The following is a 24,236-nucleotide window of genomic DNA, read 5'->3' on the forward strand; positions in this document are numbered from 1 at the left end:
ACCTACATCAAATTAAGACATCTATACACTCTGGAGGCCTATTTAAAGTATTTTAGGTAATATATAAATCTAAATGCACCCGAGATAAAAGTGTTTTAGTGTCACTGATAAGACTTTTGCACCAGCGTGACTATTCTGGAACAGTCACTGAATATGCTATTTTCAAACTGCTACTTACTATGTATGACTCAATATTCTAGAAGTTTGTGCGCTTTCATGTAGATGATGATGACCTTGAATTTCAGAAATTACCATGTCAAAGACGGTAGCTATTAAAGGAACACAATTTTGTTCTGATGTTTCTACATTTTGGCTGTATTTTAATCAGGCATTGTTAGATTTTTACTCATTGCGTTAAGGTCTTTATAAAATGTGTGGGAGTAGAAAAAGGGAAAGAAAGGGTAAGAAAAAGATTAGGTATATGAGGAGGTGGAAGAAGATTTATTTCAAGTTAGGAAAGAGTAATTTTAGCCACAATGTCACAAAACAATAACATACACAGAAATTAATAACTTATGTATTATGATGGTGGATTTTATGTGTCAACGTGACTGAGCTAAACAGTATCCAGATAGCTAGTAAACCATTATTTTTGGGTGTGTCTGTGAAGGTGTTTCTGGAAGACGTTAGCATTTGAATCAGTAGACCGAGTAAAGGTTGCAATCACCAAAGTGGGTGGGCATCATCTAATCTGATGAGGGTCCAAATAGAACAAAAAAGGTGGAAAGGTGAACTTGCTCTGCCTAAGCTGAGACATTCATCTTCTCCTGCCCTGGCACATGGGCTCCCTTGGCTCTCAGCAATTCAGATTCAGACTAAATTATACCACCATCCTTCTTGGTTCCCCAGTTTAGAGATGGCAGATCATGAAACTTCTTGGCCTTCATAATCACATAAGCCAAGTCCTATCATAAAACTCCTCCTCCATGGGGCGCCTGGGTGGCTCAGCGGTTGAGTGTCTGCCTTTGGCTCAGGGCATGATCCCAGAGTCCTGAAATCGAGTCCCACATCGGGCTCCCCACAGGAAGCCTGATTCTCCTTCTGCCTGTCTCTGCCTCTCTCTCTCTGTTTGTCATGAATAAATAAATAAAATCTTAAAAACAAAAAACAAAAAACAAAAACTCCTCCTCCATGTATATTATGTCCTATTGGTTCTGGTTTCCTAGAGAATCCTGACTAATAAACATACTAAATAGGGAGGGAAAATATTTTATTTATGAAAGGTGCCTTCAAGAAATTCTCACTCTTTTATAAGGTGATCTTCTATAGAGAAAAGAACATACAAATTCTGGAAGCCAGCAGACCTGGGTTTAGTCTCCACTCAGCTATTTTAATAAATTTGTATACCCAGGAAAACAAGGTAAATTGCAGAACATCAGTTTTCTCATTTGTTGACAGATTATCTTGGTAATTAAAATTTGTAATGAATATAGATCACGTACCAAAGTCCTTGTAATGCCCAGGGCATTTTCTCATCTTTCCTCATAGTATTTACTCATAATATGTTGTTTCAGATTGACTTTCTAAAATGTTTCTAGATTACTTAAAGTTTAAGTCTTAAACTTTAAGTCTTAAAGTTAAAATGAAACTTTAATTTTTTTTCTGGATTTATCAAAGGTTTATATAAAGTTGTCTTTAATATTTCCAGCACTATCCAGTTCTGTTTGTTCTGGAATCTTCCACAAGAGTGGGTTCTTAAGGAACAATCCAAGATAGAACATCTGATAGAATATGTAGACTGCCTCGAAAGCCAAAATACTACAATTAGAACATGCTGGACTGTGAGACATCCCCCAATGAGACAGTTTTGAGTTGTTTGGTACTCACATTACATTGGCGGTGTTGCATGTGGTCAGATTAGCCAGGGCAAGGGCCGCGGCTTCCCTGACTTCTTCACTGTCACTCTTGAGCGACTGAATTAACTGTGGAATCCCTGTAGAAACAGAAAGGAAAGATGTGGTTCTGTAAACATCCAGGTAAGCGACAGCTTCGGGGCCTAAAAATGTTCAAAATGTGTTTGTCCACTTTGCTTACCCTGATTATTGAAAAATTCTTTGCTGCCCGAATTCTCACACATCACCGAAATGGCTTGGCAAGCAGCGATTTTCGTTCCATCGTTTTCAGAACCCAAAAGGGCTACAAGGCATTTTTCGACCTCTTGTTCGTGAAAAAGTTTTCTAATTTCAGCTTGTATAAACCAAAAGAAAAAAAAATCAGAATTCTGCAGCAAAAAATTGTATAAGGGTAGCTACTTAATCATCTAAAATATGACAGGATTTCAAACTATTTCTTAGCTTCAGGAACAAAGACTCTAAACTAAACAAAATAAACACCTGTTTAACCTTTAGAACACAGTGATTATGCAAAATGACTTATGGATATTGGAATTTTTTTTTCTGTTCCCTAATATTATATTAATAATACAGCAAAGAAAATTCTAGGGGCGCTTTGGTAGCACAGTTAGTTAAGCCTCTGATTCTTTTTTCCTTAAGATTTTATTCATTTATTCATGAGAAAAACAGAGAGAGAGGGGGAGGGGGCAGAGACAGGCAGAGGGAGAAGCAGGCTCCATGCAGGGAGCCTGACGTGGGACTCAATCCCGGAACTCCAGGATCACTCTCTGGGCCAAAGGCAGGTGCCAAACCGTTGAGCAACCCAGGGATCCCCAAGCCTCCAATTCTTGGTATCAGCTCAGGTCGTGATCTCAGAGTGGTGAGATTGAGCCCCACATGGGGTCTGTGCTCAGCATGAAGTTTGCTTGAGATTCTCTCTCCCCCTCTGCCCCTCCTGCTGGTGCTGTCTTTCTAAAATAAGCAAATCTTAAAAAAGAAAAGAAAAGAAAAAAAGAACATTCTATAATAAGAAAAAGGGCAAGGTTCAACTTTAGAGAGAACTTATTTAATGCCAAACATGGTGTCTGGCATGGTGCTGTGCTTACACATGCTGTCTTCACACCAAGGACAAAACTGCATTTATTTGATATTTATTTTAAATACACGACTCAGTGTCTGAAGAATGCTTAATGTATATAAACTGGTGTGCTAGATGCTTGAGAGAAGAGGAGAAAGTAAAAATGAGTAATAAAGTATAATCCTAAGTCTTAAGGATTTATAATCTTATATCAAAAAATCATAATCATTTCTTCTCTTGTTACATGCTATTGTAGCAAAAATTAAAATAAATATTTAATTACTAAATTACCATCAGTATAATCTAAACATACATTAGCATAGTTTTCTTTATGTGAAAACAAATAAAATGATGACTCTAAGTACATACCATGATATTCACCCCATTTTAGAACTCTAAATGAAAAAACAAAGTATTTTTAATCTTCTTTTTGTTCCCTAATGTTTTTCTCTTGATTTTGTTTCATTTTCTTAATAAATGACAGCCTCATTACTATACTAAGCAAACGATGCATTAAACTAAATTAGAACATTAAAACCTAATTTTTTGTTTTGTGTTCTATAGTTAATTCTAAATAAGTTACTATTTATTAAAGACATGTACTAGAAAAAATGTATTAAACCAAAATCAGTTTTAATGCCATAAGAGGTAAAAGAGAATAGTTTGAAAAGCAACAGCTTACAAGTAATTCTTTGCTAATTTATATACAGTTCCTTCAAAAAACGTCATAAGTTTGATTCTCCATTAATTGACCTTCATAAATTCAATTTATATGATTAAAGCAGAAGAATGTGAGATATATGCTCTTAAGATGTTGATATACATAAGAGAAGACTGTTCTGTTAGAATAAAAATTTCTGCAAAAACTGCTGATACTAATTTACATCATACATAATTATATGTGGAAGTAATTCATTACTTATATATACTGTAATTAACTTGTTTTTCCAGGAATATTCTCAGAAGTTACTGAAACTGGTTTTCCACTTTAAAGTTAACATATGATTTCTGTGTTCTTCCAACAATGAGTTTTTAAAATTGCCCTCTTCACAGAAGCAGAACCATCATCTTTGCAAACACTTCTGGCCTTTGTTCATCTGATACACAGCAATCTGGTCATAACTGGCACTAGCTAAATTACTAACACTTCTGTTCATTTGTCTTAAGCCAATTATGAACCATGTCCTGTAATCCCATCATTTTAATCCCTTGCTCCTTTCATTTAAAATTCATTTTCAGTCAGGTCAGATCTGTTTTATAAAAATGTTGTGATTAATAGTTAAATCTCAAGTAGGTGGCTTCTGAAATGTTTTAAAATATATGTGGTCCTGATTAGTATTCCCTGAAGAAACAAGATCTGAGAGTTTTCTAGTCTCTGACCTAAAATGTTTAGATTTATAATTAAGACTTCCCTGAATCTAAAGCTGTAAATCAACTTTACTAAACAGAATACTCTCAACGTAAATTCTACCAGGAAAATCGGCCAAAAAAAATTAATTTGTAAAGACTAACTTTGAAGTATGTAGTGTTGCATTCAGAAAAACGGTATATATGCAATTATTGGAAAGATTTTTTTTCAAAATAATCTAAATACCGTGGGCAATTAGTTTCTCAACCCTGCTGGGAGTGTTCTCAAAATCCAGCTGTGTTCACCAAACCTCAAAAGTGCTGACTGCAGTGTGGCTATAATAGATTTAAAAGATGAATTAACATATTAACCAAGTTCCTTCATTGAATTGCTACACCAAGAAGTAAAGTATTCATGTTTTAATTACACAAATAATAAAGATGGCAAGGTAATTATGTGACTAATAGAGTAATGTCTTTTAAAAATAACATTTGCACAGAATCACTAAAATAAAAGCAGGAGGTTTTGTAACTGGAAATAAATCTGCACGTAATAATGCTTTTCTTCACCCACTCTTGGAAGTTGCTATTGTGCCACCTTTGCTCCTGCTGAGATGTTAATGCCAGTTCATAAACCTCATGGCACCGTGGTAATTAACACCTTCCTTCTCCTGGTGCCAGGTCAAAGGCAGACTGATCTGGGCTTTCCACTGTGGGGACACAAGCTACAAGTACTCAACAAACAAAACTTAGACTGTATATTATTATGGGTTGGTGTGTTTCAACTGTGTTTTCGACATGCAATGACAATGCCTTGCCTAACCTACAAAAGAATGTTTGATGATGATGGAAAGTAAAAAAAAATATATATATATATATATATATATATATAGATGAATACTGATGTTATTTGTTAAAATTTGCTTATGAATGAAGTTTTCTAACTGCAAATATCTTCTCCCATTCAGTAGGTAGTCTTTTAGTCTTGCTGAGTTTCCTTTCCTGTACAGAAGCTTTTTATTTTGATGTAGTCCCAATAGTTTATTTTTGCTTTTGTTTCCCTTGCCTCAGGAGACATATCTAGAAAAATGTTGCTACAGCGGATGTCAGAAAAATTACTGCCTGTGCTCTCTTCCAGAATTTTCTAACTGTGGAAAATTATTTTGAAACTTAATGACTATTTATTTTAAATACAGAAATATTAGGATATAACTTTGTCAATCCTTATTAAGTTTTTAGAGTTTTTAATCATTGTTACTAATTACTCTAAAATAAAGCATGCTATAACTGGCTGGGCTGGCAGGGAGAAGTCAAGGCAGGCTAGAGTTGATATAAAAAGGGGTAGACGAGAAATATAGGTAGGGTTTGCAAAGAAAGAACAGTATAGAATGAAGATGGTTATTGTCAATCTGTCCATATAACTAGCATAAGGACATACATACCTACATGCATACATACATAAATAAATAAATGAGCATAATCAGGTAAATGCTTTGTCTGTAGGATGTAGGAGTTGAAAAGTCAATGTCAAATTCTACAAGGACTGTTTTGGCACAACGGTAGAAGCAGAAGTCACATGCTTAAGGTTAAGGGATGGAGATAAAATGAAGAGGTAGAGCTATTTAAAACTGACTAGTCTTTCAAAAAAGTTGATTGAGAAGAAAAGGGGGGAAAAGCCCTGGGGCAGGAACAAGTCAGGAAGAAAGAAATATTCACAAACTACTGGTCAATGAACAATTATGGTCTCCTCAGAATGTTCCAAACTTGTATCAGCTTCCTCCAACATAACCAGTGGGACCAGGAGAAAACAGCACATTAGTGTTGTGATGTCACCTATGAGAAAAACCCCTTCATCACCCAAAACTGGGGTGACGAATTCTAGTGCCACATCAGTTGAGGGAGTAAATAGGCAAACGGCATCCTGTATGTCTTTTCTGTTCATTACAATGAGGCCTAGGCAGACCACTGCTCATTCTACGGTGACTAAAACATTAAAAAAGAAAATTATGAGTGTATAATAAGTATAGAATAATGAGACAGAGACATGCTAAAATAATAAATATTCTTGGGGGAAATATTAAAACTAAAGCAATAACCAAAAGTATAATAGGAAAAAAAAGGTTCCGAAGTTAGGGAAAAAAAAAAACCCCAATAATAACAAATCCAAAACATGATTTGGTAGACCACAAGGCTTTTCTATGTTGTAGGCAGGGAGTGGGAAGTGTGTGTGTGTCAGACACATTTTGACAAAGTTTTTTTTAACTACTAGGATAAAGAACTCTACACAAATACAAAAAGAACATAGATTATATACAAAAGAATGGAAATCAGACTGTCATTAGACTCAGAAACTACAAAAACAAGGTTTGTAGAAATTTAAGAAAATGTTATGGTGCAAGAATTCCAAACTCAGCTAAACTGCCATATGTGTTTGAAGGCAACAAACATGCACAGTGAAGGTCTCAAAAAATACCACTCTTGACTATTCCTGAATACATCTTTTTTAACTGAAAAAAATACTCCAATTGAGAAATGAACCCAAAATAAAAACCTTAGGAATGGGTATGTTTTATGATGAGAAATTTACAATGTACATTGAAGAGGATTCAATATGTAAATAATGGTAAATACGGATAAAAATTGAGCATAATGGCAAAGTGACTCATTAAAAAGAGAACTATGTAGATTTTAGAGAGGAGAATCTATAATGCCCTATGAAATTTACAAACATCAGGAAAGCAAAGAGTTATGGAATCAAAAATGCTAGCTATCTTAAATAACTATAGTAACTCTATCTTCAAAATAGTCATTTAAAATTTCCTTTAATCTATATAACAAAAAAGAAAGAAAGAAAACAAAGAAGACAACATAGAAAAATAAAAGAAAACATAAAACATGGTGTCAGGAAGAAGGTCAAACAAATATAATCATTGTAAGAATAAATCTAACAATGGTTCATCATCTTGTCTTTGGATCTAGCGGTAGTGACAGTTTCACAATGTTGCTAATCTGTGGAGACCTCACCAACTTTGTTTGTTCCCTTAGCCCTAATTATACTTCTGACAATAGTCCCTTCATTTGTCTCTTTATTTAAACCATCTGGAGTTTACAGAGCTGGTTTTTGCCAAGACCATATTTGATGATAAACTGCAATCTTAATATCAAATTAGAATTTAAGGCTAAAAATCCGTTAAGTGAGTTTTTAAAAAAATCAATAGTGGATATACAATAATATTAAATAGAGCAAAGTTAGTTAAAATAAAATTACAAGAGAAACATCAACAGAAATAACATAGTGAGAAACTTCTAACACACTACTCTTTTGTGATAGATCAGATACAAAATAAATATGACAAAAACAGTACAATGTAATTTACACAGTTAAACCAAAAGTAAATATCAAACTCTACATTCCACTGGAAATACATCTTTTTTTCTATTCAACAAATATTTATTCACTTATTTTAGTCATTGTTTACCTTTATCTTCTACAATAGTGCCTTGCATATAGCATGCATAGAATAAATATTTATTAAGTAGTAAGCAAAGAGCATATCTTTTCAAGGTTTCATAAAAGGCTTGTATACATTGATTATATACTAGGCCTCAATGAAAATGCAATATTATTTTCAAAGCAAAATTTATATTTTTTAAACTACAAATCAAATAAAAATGTTAGAATTTATTTATTTTTTTAAAAGATTTTATTTATTTATTCATGAGAGACACAGGCAGAGAGAGAAGCAGGCTCCATGTAGGAAGCCCAATGTGGGACTTGATCCTGAGACTCCAGGATCACACATTGAGCCGAAGGCAGATGCTCAACCACTGAGCCACCCAGGTGTCCCAAAATGTTAGAATTTAAAATGGAAGACTTTGAGCTCTGGGTCCTGATGGAGAAATGGGATCTGGGGTTCACTGTAAGTCTTTCCCTCAAAGTATTGGCCCACTTTGCTGATGTGGTACAAGAGGCTGATTTTAATACTTGTTTCATAAAACTGAAATTGAAAATAATCATAAGATATAACCAAATCTTTATATTACATAAAATGATGGTGCATGTTTTTAAAATGCTGTTCATGATACATATCACTCCACTTCAAAGAGTGAATCATAAACAAGAGAACATCCAGAGAAAGTAAGAGGATGATTACAGGATAGCCTACAGACGTGATGTATGGTGAAAAATGAAGTAAATATAGATTCTTCAGTCTGAAAAAATGGTGGTTAGAGGGAACATGAAAAAAATCACAAATGGCATAGACGAAATAAATACAGATTTAGTCATTTGATTCTAAAATAAAGAGTGAGGAGACACAGTTTGGAACTGGAATGTAGTCATTTTAGAGCTAACATAAGGAAGTAGATTCATAAAGCATTAAGTGCCAGATGGGCTTTAAAGTCTATCTGGTTGAGTTTCTTTGTATTACAAATAAAGAATGGATTTCAACAAATGGTGATAGGAAAACCAGATTTCTACATGCAAAAGAATGAAGTTGGATCCTTACCTTACACCATATACAAAAGCAACTCAAAATGCATCAAAGACCTAAACGTAAGAGATAAAACTACAAAATTCTCTTTTTAAAGATTTTTTTAAAAGATTTTATTCACTTATTTGAGAGGAAGGAGAGAGAATGAGCAGGGGAGGAAGGGACAAAGGAAGAGGGAGAAGCAGATTCCCTGCAGAGCAGGAAACCTGACTCAGGGCTTGATCCTCAGAATGTAGAATTGTGACCTGAGCCCAAGGCAGACACTTCACTGACTGAGCCACCCAGGTGCCCCAAAGCTATAAAATTCTTAGAAGAAAACATAGGGGAAATTTTTCATGACATCAGATTTGTTAATGATTTTTTGGATATAACACCAAAAGCATAGGAAACAAAAAAAAAATAAGTTGGACAACATCTGAATTAAAAATTGTGCATCAAAGGACCCATTCAGGGCAGCCTTGGTGGCTCAGCGGTTTAGCAACACCTTCAGTCCAGGGTGTGATCCTGGAGATCCAGGATCGAGTCCCACATCGGGCTTCCTGCATGGAGCCTGCTTCTCCCTCTCCCTGTGTCTCTGCCTCTCTCTCTCTCTCTCTCTCTCTCTCTCTCTCTCTGTCTCTCATGAATAAATAAATAAAATCTTAAAAAAAAAAAAAAGGACCCAGTCAATAGAGTGAAAAGGCAACCCACAGAATGGGAGAAAATATTTGCAAATCATACATCTGATGAGGAATTAATATCCAGAATATATTAAGAACTCTTACAGCTTAGTAAGAAAAAAAAATAAACAACCTGATTGAAAAATGGGCAAAGGATTTAAATACACACTTTTCCAAAGAAGATAAACAAATGGCCAATAAACACATGGAAATATAGCTCAACATCACTAATCATTAGAGAAATACAAACCAAAACACAATAAGATGCCACCTCATACCCATTAGTGTAGCTACTAACTAAATAAATAAAACAGCATATATTGGTGAGAAGGTAAAGAAATTGGAACCCTTGTGTCCTGTTGATGGGAATGTAAAATGGTGCAGTTGCTATGGAATACAATATGTCATATCTTCAACATATTTAACACAAGATTAATCATATAATCCAGCAATTCCAGTCATGAGTATATACCCCAAAGAACTGAGAGCAGGGACTTGAAAAGCTATTTGTATATGCATGTTCATATTATTCATAGTAGCCAAAAAGTAGAAGTAACCCAAGTGTCCATTAATAGATGAACAAATCAACAAAATAGGCTATATACATACAATGGAACACTATTCAGCCTTATAAAGGAAGGAAATTCTGATGTATGCTAGAATATGGATGCACCTGAGGATAAGTCATGCAAAACGAAATAAGCCAGTCACAAATATATTGTATGGTTCCACTTATACAAGTATTTAAAATAGTCAAAATCAAAGAGACAAAGGATAGTGTATGTCAGGGACTGCAAGATGAAGTGAGGAGTTAATTGTTTCATAGGTATAGGGTGTCTGTTTTGCAAGATGAAGAGTTCTGGAGATGGATGGTGGCTATGGTAGCACAAAAATGTAAATATACTTCATACCACTGAGGTTAAAAATGGTTAAGATGGTAAACTTAATATTATGTGTATTTTACCACAAATTTTATTTATTTATTTACTTTAAAGCCTATTTATTTATAATTTCTATACTCAACATGAGGCTGGAATTCATGACCCTGAGATCAAGAGTCACAATACTCTACCAACTGAGCCAGCCTGGTACCCCTTTTACCACAATTTTAAAAAGAATAGAATTTATTTCCTTTCTTTTAATCAAAACCAGCTCCTCTTCTTGAGTTCCCCACTTCTGTGAATGGCACCATTCTACTCCCAGCTGTCCCAGCCAGAAACCTGATCTTATCCTTAACATCATCTTCTTCCTCTTCCAACCCATGTAGTCATTTAACAAACACTTATGGGCCCTCCCAATGTGCCAAACACTGTGCTGGTGGTTCTCCTTGCAAATGTCTGTTTCAGGATACTTTCACCCTCCCTCTAGATTACCACAGCAATCCCCTTCCTGGTCATTCTGGATCTGGTTCAGCACACTTCTAGTCTCTCCTCCATTTTGCAGCAAGAGTGTTCGTTCTTTAAAAGTGAGTATCTGTAATGGTCCCTCACCTCTCTAAGCTACTTCAGTGGTAACTTCAGTTGCCATCAAAATAAGCTCCAAAGTCCTTACTTGGCTTCTATCACCCATTAGCATCTAGCTCCTTATTACTTCTACAGCTTTCACTGTCAGTTTTCTGCTGCATTCTATTCAGCTAGCCATTCTGAAAACTTTCAGTTCTGGAATTTACCATGCTCTGTTCCTCCTCTGGCCTTTATACACTGTTCCTTCTCCTTGGAGAACTGGTGATCCTTCTCCATCCCACCAGGACCTTCTTTGCCCACCCAATTTCTATTATTCATTTTAGATCCTAGCTTGTAAATCACCTATGTCAGGGAAACCTATCTGATCCAACTTGACATTAGGTGCCCTGCCCCAAGGTGATTCTGTTCTTCTATTATCAAGCACATTTAACACTACAGTGTGATCACTTATTTCCTTGCCTGTTCTGGGTTTATTGATACAAGGTAGAGGCTCACTAAATCATTAATAGGTCCAGAGAGGCTATGGTTCACTCATAGTCACAATCTAGGTCATTTCAGTTCCAGTAGTGAGGACTCTCTACCCAGTGCTCTTCCCCTTGCTACGTCACATGATGAGTAATAAATTCATGAAGCCCTATCCCAACAGGGGCTGTGACCATCTTGAAATGGTCCAACCACACTAGGCAATAGAGAAATTGCAAAAATTTTAGGCTTTGTATTGTCCATGTCTTGCTATTGCCCTTTCTTTTGGACCCAAACAACTAATAAGTCCTGGGATAGTTGGAAAACAGAACTGACCAGGTTTGATGAGATCTAAATTCCATTTGACAAAATGTTGAATCAAGCAACTTTTGCCAATACCGAAAACCTTAATTTTACAGCCTGGTTAGATTTGGCATTTATAGTGTAACTCACAAGTCCCCTCTATGTTAACTATGTGCTGGATGATGAAACTCAGCTTATCGCAATAAAATTCTGCCTTGAAGAAATCATTGTGGAATTAGAAGGAAATGTTTCCCATAATATACACATAGACATATATACAGATGTGAGTATATATGTTTAGAATACAAATCACTTAAACTAGTCAAAACTGTCACTGTTTATAAGAGGAGTGATGTGGAAGGGGGAAAATAAAATCACTTCTTTTATTAAATAAAATACTCCAAATATCATAAATTAAAACTATAATTTCATCTTCAGTGCTTGTGATGTAATTAATCTCTCATATTTTACAGATTTATGCCAACATAGCTTGCCACTGAAATGAAAATTGTATTATGTATATAGTATGAGCATATTATTTTTCACAGCTATATCACATGGCACTTCTAGTCTCCAGCTGAAGTTGAGATTACTGTGTAGATATCATGCCAAATGTGGATATATTGAAACAGTGTTTTCAGGATCACAAACAATGGATGGATTCTGTAAAATTTCAAAATCAAGAGAAATAAAGGCTTGAAAAACTTAATTTAGGAATGAGATAGCTTTTTTTTAAAAAAAAATTCATGTTTAAATCATACTGAGTTTATTAAATCCCTGACAAAGTAATCTCTACTTTTACTCATTGACATTGGGATGAATTTTGGCCCTAAATAGTAAATATGGCACTATTCTCAGATGACCAGTTAAAAGCAGGCAAATACTCTAATGTTTGTTAGTACTAATCAAAATCAAGAATAAAAGAGGAAGTATGTGTGCTTAGTTTATATAAAATCAGACATACGATCATAAGCTGCTTTAGTGATTGCTTTTGCTGCATTCTTCTGAATATCAGGAATTGTAGAGTTTTCTGCAAATGATAGGAGCTTCTTAAGAACCCCTGTCTGCTGAATCAGCACCAGAGTATCCATATCTTCAAGGCAATTTGCCATCACAGAAAGTGCTTCTGTATGAAGGTCATTCAATTCCTAATAATAAAAGCAAACACTACCTTAGAAAATTGTACTAAAAGAGATTGGTACTTCCCAAATTTTACTGTAAGACAAAAGTCGGTCAGAACATAATGCTGTTACTTTGTTGTGACAGATGTCTGAGGAAACAGTTTCATTTATGATGAGAACATCCACTCTTCCTCACAATTTGCCCCATCTTCTCTTGTTTCCCCTGCTCCAAAATGTTTCACAGATAAAAGATAATTACTGGACATTTCCAGTCATGATATCCAAGTGAAGTTGCTCATATAACCCCCTACTGACAACAGTTTTAAAATCCGCAGAAAATATTCTTTGAAAAAGCAGACAGAAGAAACTGAAAGGAAGTATATTTCTTAAAGTCTCCTACGGTAGAGGGAAGTATTCTGTTTGTGGCCCTCTTGTCCAGGGAATCTCCAGAATCCCCAATGCTTTGGAAAACTGTGGCCTTATCTGAACAGCTAGATGATTAAAGTGGGAATCCTTAAAGTGAGAGGAACATAGAAAGGATGCTCCACCATCATGTGATCCCACATAGCAATGCTTCTGATCAAGGAGCTCACTTCACAAAAAAACAAAGGATGGCAATTAGCCTATGCTCATGGAATTCACCATCTTACTGTGTTCCCCACCATCCTGAAGCAGCTGGCTTGATAGAATGGCCTTCTGAAGAGGTTTCTCCCATAGCCAGTCATGGTGGGTCTGGGAATCAAGGGGTGGAAATGGGTGTGGCACCAGTCATGATTACCCCTAGAGACTCACTAGCAACATTTTTGTTTCCTGTCTCCCAGACCTTACACTCTGCTGGCCTAGAGGTCTTAGTTCCAAAGGGAAGACTGCTTCCACCAAGAGACACAACAATAATTCCACTGAACTGGAAGTTAAAATTTCCACCCAGTCACTCTGGCCTCCCCATGCCTCTAAAGCAGGCAAAAAAGAGAGTTAGAGTGCTGCTGGGGTGACTGATCCCAGTCACCAAGGGGAAATTGGACTGCTGCTCCATAGTAGAGGTAAAGAAGATTATATCTGGAATACAGGATGTTCTTAGGGTGTCTCCTAATATTATCAAGCCCTATGGTTAAGGCCGATGGAAAACTACAATTACCCATTCCAGGCAGAACTACTGATGGCCCACCCAGACCCTCAGGAATGAAGATATGGATCACCCTACCAGCTAAAGTGTTTGCTGAGGGCAAAGGGAATATGGAATGGGTATTGAAGGAAAGTAGTTATAAGTACCAACCACCACCACGTGGCACTTACAGACAAGAGGGTTGTAACTGCCATGACTATTTCTTCCTTATTTTGTTATAAAGAAGTGTGTATGTGTGTATGTATGAAATATCTTTGTTTCTTCCCCTCTTATCCTGTTAGGTAACATAAGATGTATAGACTTTAAAAATTAGTATTTATTATTAATTTTACATCATAGTATTTAAGTTATAGGATATCAAGGAGAAGAGTAAACAGGATGCAAGGACATTGCATCCTCTTCTGGAGAAAGGGTTGTTTTGGTTGTACACAGGATAGCTATATCATGCCAGACAGAAGTAAGACCTTGCTATTGCTCTTATTTGGAGATTAAGTATGATTTCAGGAGATGTGTATGGGTGTCAAATTTATAAGGGATGGACTTGTGATGACTAATTTTCATGTTTTAACTTGGCTAGGCCATGGTATCCAGATATTTGATCAAACATTATTCTAGATGTTTCTGTGAAAGTATTTCTTTAGATGAAAATAATATTTAAATCAGTAGACCAGGTACAGCCGATTACTCTCCACAATGGGGAGTAAATAACTCTTCTTAATTTTACCTAGAGAAAATTATGGCCATAAAGCTTAAAAGACTAATTCTAGGTATTTCAGGAAATCATGAAGAAGATCCTAAACAAGAATCTAAAAATCTTACATTTCTAAACCAGATTAAAAAAGAATTTTATAATGGACTTTTATCATTAATCTGATTTAATCATGCTGATAAACAATGTAGCAATAAGCAAATTAGTCCATTATACTTAGTACTAGGCTTAAATATATTAAATTTCATTTTTAAATTGTTCTACAAGTCATATTTTATAACAACATTTAGAAGAGATACGTTTCCTTGAAGAGAGTCAAACAAAAGTTAGATACCTTAGTTTCTAGGACTTTAATAAGGTGGTCCACTCCTTGATTGTCTCTTAGCATTGCTCGTGCCTCCTTATCATTAGTAATAACACCTAAGGTTTTGAGAGCCAACAACTGGATAATTGGATATTCTGACTTCAAGAGATCTAGTATTGAGGGGATTGCATTTAGTTCTTGAAGCATAGCTCGACACTGAAAATCCTGCCATGAGATACAAATAATCAAATAAGTAACTTTTAAAGCAAAATACAGTCAGTCTCAAGAATGGGGAAACTCTATTTTTCTAACAAAGGACATTATGAGTTATAAATTTCAAATCTTTTATTCCAGATTCCCTTCCAAAATAACTCACACAAAAAATAAGCAAACCCTCAAATGACAACACCTAAATATTCATGTTAGCTATGCAAGCATTGTCAATAACAGGAAATAAATATGATCTATGACTTTTGCAATATCTATTGTTTCTTTATTATTCAGCAAATTCCTTTTATTACAAATAGCATTACAATAAATCTGTGCATAATCAAATTCTTTTCACACTCTGTACCCTGTTTCAAATAGTATTTGATAAAATGAAATGATGGCATCAATTCCTTATTATCTTCATTCAAATGGAATGCTTATGAAATGCTTACATGCACACAGTGCTGTTGGCAGGCCCTGTACACACAAATTTATATCAGGTTTAGTTCAGACACAACATGACCTTTATTTAAGACATTTACAAAATCAAGGGTCATTAGAGTCTAGATGAGTTGCACTACATTGTGTGTCTATAATTGTGTGTGTGTGAGTGGTGGGAGAGGACTAGTTGTCTCCATGAACAATGGAGAAAACAAAGCAAAAAGTCATGAAAAGCCCCAAAACTCTGACTGCTGAATCATGACACTTAAAATCAAAACATCATAAATGTAAAATAGTATTAAAGGTGGAAAAACCCTACTAACACCTTAGCTTTTCTCTATCTCTATTTCTTCAATGGATGCTTCCTACAGACATAAAAATTATGGGTTGCTCTTTGTCATAGATTGAATTGTGTCCCTCCCAAAATATATGTTGAAGTCCTAACCCTCAGTATCTCAAAACATAATCTTATTTGGAAACAAGGTCATTGCAGTTGTCATTAGTTAAGATAATGTCATAGTGGAGTAGGGCAAGTACTTAATAGCATCTTCCTAAGATTGGTGTCTTTAAAAGAAGAGGAGACACAACAGAAGGGAGAGATTGCAATGATGCAGTTGCAAACCAAGGACCTCCAGGGACCAATGGCCACCAAAAACAGCCAGGAAGAGGAAAGGGAAGATGTTACCCAGAGAGAACATGGTCTTGCTGACACGTGGATCTCATATTTTCCACCTCTAGCACTGTGAGAAATTTCTGTTGTTTAGAGGCACTCAATTTTTTGTTATATCAGTTGTAGGAAATTAATACACTACTATTAACTAGTAGTTTTATTGTGAAGAATAGCAAAGGCAAGCTTTTCATTTCTGTTTGACAAAAAAAACCCAAAACCAAAAAAAAAAAAAAAAAAACAAAAAAAAAAAACAGAGAAATAAAAGCTATGAGGAGTCTTGGGATGAAAGACTCTAACACATTGACAAGTTTACTTAGGTCTATGTGATGAGAGAAGGTAAACAGCTGAGCTTCCTGCAGAACGTCTCCCACAGGGAAGAACGGAATAGAGGCCAGTGAGTGCCCAGTCATGTGGCAATGACTTCTAAGGCCACAAATGTAGGTATACTTTTGCTGCCTTTGGGCATGGGCCCATTTCTCTCTGTTTTTCTATATAATTTGCCTAGACAATCGGCCTCTCAATGAAAGGGAGGCCTCACCTTCACTTCGCTATCTCTTCCTTTTATACTCCACTGCTGGCTATTTAAAACAGTATTTTTGTATTTTCAGTTGATCTTAAGCTTACCAAATGTGTGTGAGAATTGTTCAGGAACCTGAGCCAGAAAAGAAGCAGAGAAGGCTCTCCAAAGTGTCAGGAAGCTGACCTGCTGTAGGTGTGAGAATCTGTGTGCCTTGTGGGGCTGCAGTGGGGACAGGGTCACAGAACAGCACAGGTGGAAAGGCCAAGGGAGACTGTTTCTTTCCATAACAAAGGAAAACAGGTCAGTGACATAGAATCTTGCAGTTGTGAACAATGAATTTTATTCAGCATACTCCACTCACTGGGTCTTCACCAATAACTAGTCTAATCCAAAATCCTGGTACACTAAATAAGGCATATATTGCATCCAATGTGCTTAGATCACCAAGGTTAGGTTAATAGGTAACTGCCTGGGTCCAACTAGTTCAATGTATTAGATATCCTGTTTCAGAAAAAATACTTTTATCTAGTATAATCCTGCCTTAATTTGCAAACTATTCTATTCTTTCAAAATTTAAATACACTTCTAAAATGCCCTTTCATAGACCTGTACTCTGAAAACTATAAAACTTTGATGATAGAAATTGAAGAGGATACAAAGAAATGGAAAAACATTCCATGCTCATGGATTGAAAGAAATATTGTTAAAATGTTAAATATTGTTTAATGTCTATACTACCCAAAGCAATCCATGCATTTAATGCAGTCCCTATCAAAATACCAACAGCATTTTTCACAGAACTAGAACAAATAATCATAAAATTTGTATGGAATTACAAAAGACCCTCAACAGATGGATGGATAAAGATGTGAGATAGATAGATAGAGATTCAAACACACACACACACGCACGCACACACATACATACACACAATGGAATATTCAGTCATAAAAAAGAATGAGATCTTGCCATTTGCAACAACATAGATGGAATTAGAGTATTATGCTAATTATAAGTCAGCCAGACTAAGATAAAGTCCACATGATTTCCTTCATATGTAGAAAAAAAATAAATGAACAAAGGAGAAAGAAGAGAGAGACAAACCAAGAAACAGATTCTTTACTATAGAGAACCTGATGGTTACCAGAAGGGAGGGGTTTGGAGATGGGTGAAATAGGTTATGGGGATGAAGACTGTACTTTTCATAATGAACACTGAGTAATGTATGACTTTGTTCAATCACTTTGTTGTGTACCTGAAACTAATGTAACACTGTATGTTAACTCTACTGGAATTAAAATTAAAAAATTAAAAAATTAAAAAATACTTGTAAAATGTGAAAATTGAAAGGTGTCCATATTCAACATCCTTTCTTTTTTTCTCTAAATGATAATTACTAAATTAGTACCCTCTCCCCCAAAAAAAACTGGTTAGTCAGAACTGATGAGTTTTTAAAATATTTCCCCCTTTTCTAATGGGCAAATAAATTCTATATATAGCTTTGGTCAAAACACACTTTTAGAAATTACCCTCACCTGGGCCAAGTTGTAAATGCACTCAATAGAGTTCTTCTTCACATCAGGGTCTGGGCTGGCCAGCAGTCTGATGAGTGGCTCTAACCCACCATGCTCATATATTTGCACTTTGCTCGTATACTCTGCAGACATGTTCGCCAGGCAAAGAGTGGCAAACTCGTGGATAAGCACTTCTTCTGTGCATCAAAGATAAACAATACAAGTATGCAAAAGGCCTGCTCAACCATTACTTTAAAACATGTTTTGAAAACCAAAGCTTCACAGATCTTACTTGGTTGGAGCCCACCTTGGTTTGAGAGATTTTAAAGATAATTCATAATTGATATGACACAAACTATTTTCGATGAGTAGTTTAATCCAATGTGAAAAATAAACCAGGCCCACTTTTGAACCAATGTAAAATGGAAAGTTACCTTCTGGAGCAAGCTGAGCAATGACAGAGCTCATGACATCTAATTCCCTCAACAATTTTTTAACGTCATCTACAAAAAGAAACAGATTATTAATGTTTATTAATAATAATAATAATGGCGATATTGTTTAAATAGTCCCCTATGAGATAGGCTTTATTATTACCTAATTTTACAGATAAAGAAATGGAGGCTCAAAATCACACAGCAAGTGAGTGGTGGGACCAGGTGGTATGGCCAGGTCTGTCTGACCCTAGACAGATTCTGGCTTCTGCTCCTTGATCACTGAGGTATACTACCTTCCAAAAACAATGAAAAATACAAAATGTGCCTAAAACATAATCAGCAAATTTGAGTTACTGTGCCCTACATTTGTTTACTACATGGTAGAAAAATTCTCTGTTGTGCTGTTTTGTTGGGAAGGGTATTTTTAAATTTTGATTTTAATAAAACTTGTACAGAATGTACATGAGAATTATCCTCAGCCTTTTCGATGAATATACCTTGTTTACATTCCATTTTCTTATCAGAGATGCTCAAAATGATTAAAGGTAAGTATACAGATTTTTTTTTTTAGTATACAGATTTTTTTAAAGTTCACTTTTGTATTATTTATGTGAGCCTAATTAAGGCTAGGCAGGTAGGCCCCTACTTCTCTCCTGCCAACCATAGCCCCTGTTTTCTGAGAAATAAGGCATAGGTACTAATTTGGTTTTTGTAGTTTCTCCTCTTGGTCAGTTATCTTTGTCTGGAGGTCAAAATTAGCATTACCAGGATTTTGGAAAATTTCACTCTGCAGCAGCTAAGGCAGATGGTCTCTGGATGAATTTTTTCTCACTAACCACTGGGCATAGTTGACTTTTATTGGACACCTTTTCCTGTGGGATTCAGGGATGTAGCTGTTCTTCAACCCATCAAAACTTCTGCAATCTGTTTCTGTTCAAAATGGCTAAAAAAGAGGGCCCGCAGATTCACAGCTAGCTATATGTATGTGAATAAGCTTGAAATACAAAATAACAGTAGAGGTTCTGGAAAGTGTGGTGTCCCAAAATGGAGGACGTTACTTTCTAGTCAACACTCATTCAAAAAACAAAAGTATTACCTTGACAGGGAATTAACCAAGTTAAGGCATAATACTCAGAGCCTTCTAGGTGTTCTGGTGAACTACACAGACATGCACCCTCTTGAAGAGCGTGCCTCTATTCTCTTCTTACTCTGAGGAGTCCAGTCTCTATTTTCCAAATTGAGGTCATACCAATATACCAGTGTGGCATCTGTATGTAACACCACCCCTTGGTCTGCCCTAGCAAGTCAAATGTTCTTGTTAGAGGATTCCCTGTGCCACGGAATTTCCTTCTCCCTATGAATTCAGCCAAATCTGTTCAATAACAAATCTAGTAGATCTCTCCACTATACCATTTTCTCTTGGCTCGGTGGACGGTTCAAATTCACTGACAGCTCTTATGAATCAGCAGCAGAGCTGATCAATTTGTTATTCTGCTCTTTGACACCAAATTGCCCCCCCCATCTTTTTTTCTTGAGGGTGAATCAGCAAAAATAATGGATAAGCTGCAATTTTCATCACTTTAAAAAACAATATTGCTCTCTGTCCCCTTCTCTCTCAACAGAGAACCCTCTCAAGTATGGTGGCTGAATAGAAACTCTGACTCGTGATTGGTCCACATAAACGTGTTCTAGCTAAAAATGTACAATTTTTAGTTGCGTAATATTGACCATCTAATTTATTTTTGACTTTGTACACTCTTTTACATCAATCTTTTCTTAAGATGGCAAGCTCTTCAGACTGCTGTAAGTAACGTAAAGTCTGAGCTTTAAAGATCACAATGAACTCTCTCTTTAGCTGACTTCATTAAGTGAGTCTCTGTTATATGACCTCATCAAACTAAATACAAACTGGCAGGTAAAAGGAGAAAGTAGCTCCATTTTGATAAGAAAGCTTAACAAAGCAATATAAATGCCGGTCTTGAATGACCCAGGTTTGGCATAGGTACATAACTCAATCACTTTAGAAAAAAAGAAAAGGAAGAAAAAGTAAGATTTTTTTCGTCTCATAGCAATCCTTTTAGCATCTGGCATTCTGTTGGAACATTCTATTGGTTCATTCACTAGGAACGTAGTGATATCACTGAAGACATGAAAGCCATGTGACAACACAAATTTCTAAAAAAAAAATCAGTTATTTTAAGACAGCTAAAGATGATTTAACCATGCAGCAGCAGAGGTGCATTTACTTATATATTTGTCTGGAAACATGCTTTGTGATTTAGAGCAAATGACCAGTTGCTCATATTTTATTCCATGTCATGTACACAAAGTGAAGCAATAGCTATTAATGTATTGGCTGTATTGACAGAAAAGGAACTCCAAAAGCTATTGAGGATGTCATGTGTTCGTGCAGGTCATCAGATAGTTCAAATAGAAAATGAGTTCATTCCAATAATGGTTTGACTTTTTCTACCCAATTCATGGAACCAAAAGAAAGCTCTTGAAGGTTCATTGATCATGTGTAAGACCCAGCCACTCACTGGAAACTGCTATTCAGCAAAACTCTTTCCAATGCTATGCTTTGTGACTGCAGACTGCACTGGTCGAGCACTGGTCGCAGCCCAGCCACCCAGCCTGCAGCAGAGTGTGGCTTGACAGGTCTGAAAGCCACCACGTTTAGCAGTCAAACACAATAGTTAATTCTCAGTATTTTGGGATCACAGACTCCTTTGGAAACTCATGAAATTCAATATATAAACCCTGCTCCAGAAAATCTTGTAAATAATTTGGAGGGCTTCATAGGTTATAAACCCCTCACATATTGGAAGATGGAAATATTAAATAAAGTGAGTAATAGAAATTAAGAACAGAAGTAAACAGGAAAAAAGTAGAAATCTAGACATTAGAAGATCTAAGTATAAACAGACAATTATAACTCTCCTTTCCAAGTGAGCTGCATTCGTCCCTCAGAACCATTTAGAAGGAGAACCTGACTTAGCGTGGGTACTAATGTCAAGGACTGGAGAAGATCAGATGGATAGAAAGCCTACTACTACACTATGAGCCAGAGAGTACAGTTCTAATTCTAGCTCTGATCTCATCTCTTCTATTAACCACCTGCATGATTGCGCCAGGAACCTAATCCCTTCAGAGCTCATTCCTATTTTTAAAACGAGGAATTGCACAAGACATGTCACAAAGCACCACTGGTTCTCAAATTCTGTGGCGTGTAAACAAATATAACATAAGAAAATTTTTAATTTTCCCTTTTTAGGTTATAAATAATATATTCACATGGCTCATTCATTATGGCAGAATTAGTACACAGGTAGCCCCTGAGATAAACTTATGAAGATTCCACAGTACAGATGATGACTTCCTAATTTAGCTGCTCTGTACCTCAGTTGTCTTGTATGTAAAAGGAACGATAATAGCACCCACCTCATTAAATGACTGAATAGACAAATAGCATATAGAACAGTGCCCGGCACACTTCAAATGCTGTGTAGGTGTTTTCCTAATCTGGGTTGGTTCCTCCTGCAGCCATCCCCAGAAATACTCCTAGAGCCCTCGCCTTACTGAACAGCCACCATTAGAGCTCGTGCAGTTGCTTCTGGAACCTCTTCCACTACAGCCCCGATGGAGCCCCATCTGCCCCCCAACATGGCAGGTGCCGCTAGTGCAGACTCTGCAGCTGAGGTTGAAATGACACAGATGCCAGGGAAAACTCTCCTTCCCCTTCCCATCTTCCTGTCTCTGACTAATGCCACAGTCCCCGCTGGACACCACAGAATAAGGAGCCCATCCCCACTCCAGCCCTGTCTCACACATTTTTTAGGAAAGTGAGGTAGGGGGGCAGGAAGAAGAGGGAGGAAACTGTGCTTTTTTTTTTTTCTGAGACTGGTGAGAAGGAGAGAAATATGATCATTTTAGCCACATGCCATGAGAGAGACACGTTTATTCCTAGCTGCCTGAGTTTCATGTTAGAATTCAGTCTCTACCAAGGATGTCATTTTTTATTATAAAATTAGAAGGCTTTTGTTGGCTGACTCCAAAACCTACCATTATAATATGAAAATGACTTTCAAATGGAAAATACATCCCGTTCATTCATCAGGGATTGCCTTTTCTGGCATGGTTTTGGTCAAACTGATATTCTAACAGACATAATAGCATGTTTTAACTTATACTATTATTCCACCATATTAAATATATGAAAATATTCAACCAAGTAATGCGTCTGATTTAAAAAAGAAATACATGTCTAAAATTATTTTTGGCAAAATATATTTTACAGTTTTAAAAAAAAAACCAAATGTATCAAGATTCTTTACACTGGGCTCCTTTCACTATGTCATACATATGAAGGGTAACTTACATATAGGCAGACAAATTACATTATACTAACTCAAGGAAAAAAACAATTTTAATTTTAAAAGACAACTTATTAGACTGGAACATACTACATCACCAATTTTGATAGTTTTTGCACAGATATATTTGCACATGTTTTTATATTTTAAAAATATCTCTTGGGGCGCCTGGGTGGCTCAGTTGGTTAATAATTCTGGCTCTTGGTTTTGGCTCAGGTCATGATCTCAGGATCTTGGGATCATGTCCCACATCTGGCTCTGCACTCAGGAGGTAGTCTGCTTCTTTGCCTCTCTCTCTCTCTCTCTCTCTCTCAGTCTCCTTCTACCCCTCCCCGCTCCCCCACTTGTGCTCTATCTCTAAAATAAATGAATAAATCTTTTTAAAAAAACTCTTAAAATATGAAATCATTCATCTGTTGTATCATGCATATTTGACTTTTTGTTACCATTCAAGTCAGTTCAAATAAAATTCAAACAAATCCATTAAATTTTTTAAAAAAGATAATGTATGACATGAAATTAGACTATTTTAAAAATTTGTTAACCTACTATTAGAAGCTAGGATTCCAAATATCATAGTAGCATTTCTTCTTACAATTTTATCTTCATGGGTGACCAGTTTAGTTAAGGGTTCCACAGCTCCAAGTTCAAGGAGGGTAGCTTTATTTTCTTCACCTGATATCACAGGTAAAATAAAATCAGGCATGGATATCATCAATCTCATCAAAACTCTTCCTTGTGTCATTTTAATTTCTTATTCACCATTTGCCTTTCACATTCTCTTTGCTTCCACATATATTTCTGTCGGAATGAACTTTAGAGCACAGGTAGCCTGGACATTTGCTGTTCTCTGTCTCCTGATACTGGCAAAGCTGGCTTCCTCTTGTCATTGTTCTTAGCTCATGCAGTACTGCACCTACTCAGAGGGGTCTCCCCTGACCACCTTATCTAATTTCGTCACTACATCCGGGCCTTTCTTATCTTTCTGTAGTCTACTCTTCATACCACTTAGCCATCTCCTTGCTTGGTTTGCCTGTTCCATTCTAACTTAATTTTCCCTGATGGACACCTTTTTGTTCTATTCTCTCATATCCTCAGCACCTAGCGTAGTGCCAGTCATGTATTGGCATAATTAATCATAAGACTTAATTAACATACACAGTCCCATTTTGAGTTA

At 36.1% G+C, this 24,236-nt stretch overlaps 1 protein-coding gene across 1 annotated transcript in view; it reads right to left on the reverse strand.

Annotated features, from left to right (window-relative positions):
- The window catches only part of ARMC3 (armadillo repeat containing 3), an 85,343-nt gene that overhangs the window by 50,851 nt on the left and 10,256 nt on the right, over positions 1-24,236 (reverse strand). The window contains exons 3-9 of the mRNA XM_055332671.1: positions 23,609-23,734; positions 18,684-18,752; positions 18,271-18,446; positions 14,925-15,119; positions 12,602-12,785; positions 2,035-2,187; positions 1,828-1,933 (exon numbers count right to left, since the gene is read on the reverse strand). Coding sequence (XP_055188646.1) covers positions 1,828-1,933; positions 2,035-2,187; positions 12,602-12,785; positions 14,925-15,119; positions 18,271-18,446; positions 18,684-18,752; positions 23,609-23,734 — 1,009 coding nt within the window. The remainder of the gene's footprint in view (positions 1-1,827; positions 1,934-2,034; positions 2,188-12,601; positions 12,786-14,924; positions 15,120-18,270; positions 18,447-18,683; positions 18,753-23,608; positions 23,735-24,236) is intronic.

The sequence above is a fragment of the Nyctereutes procyonoides genome, unplaced genomic scaffold (assembly GCF_905146905.1).
Source record: "Nyctereutes procyonoides isolate TBG_1078 unplaced genomic scaffold, NYPRO_anot_genome, whole genome shotgun sequence".
Taxonomy (NCBI): domain Eukaryota; kingdom Metazoa; phylum Chordata; class Mammalia; order Carnivora; family Canidae; genus Nyctereutes; species Nyctereutes procyonoides.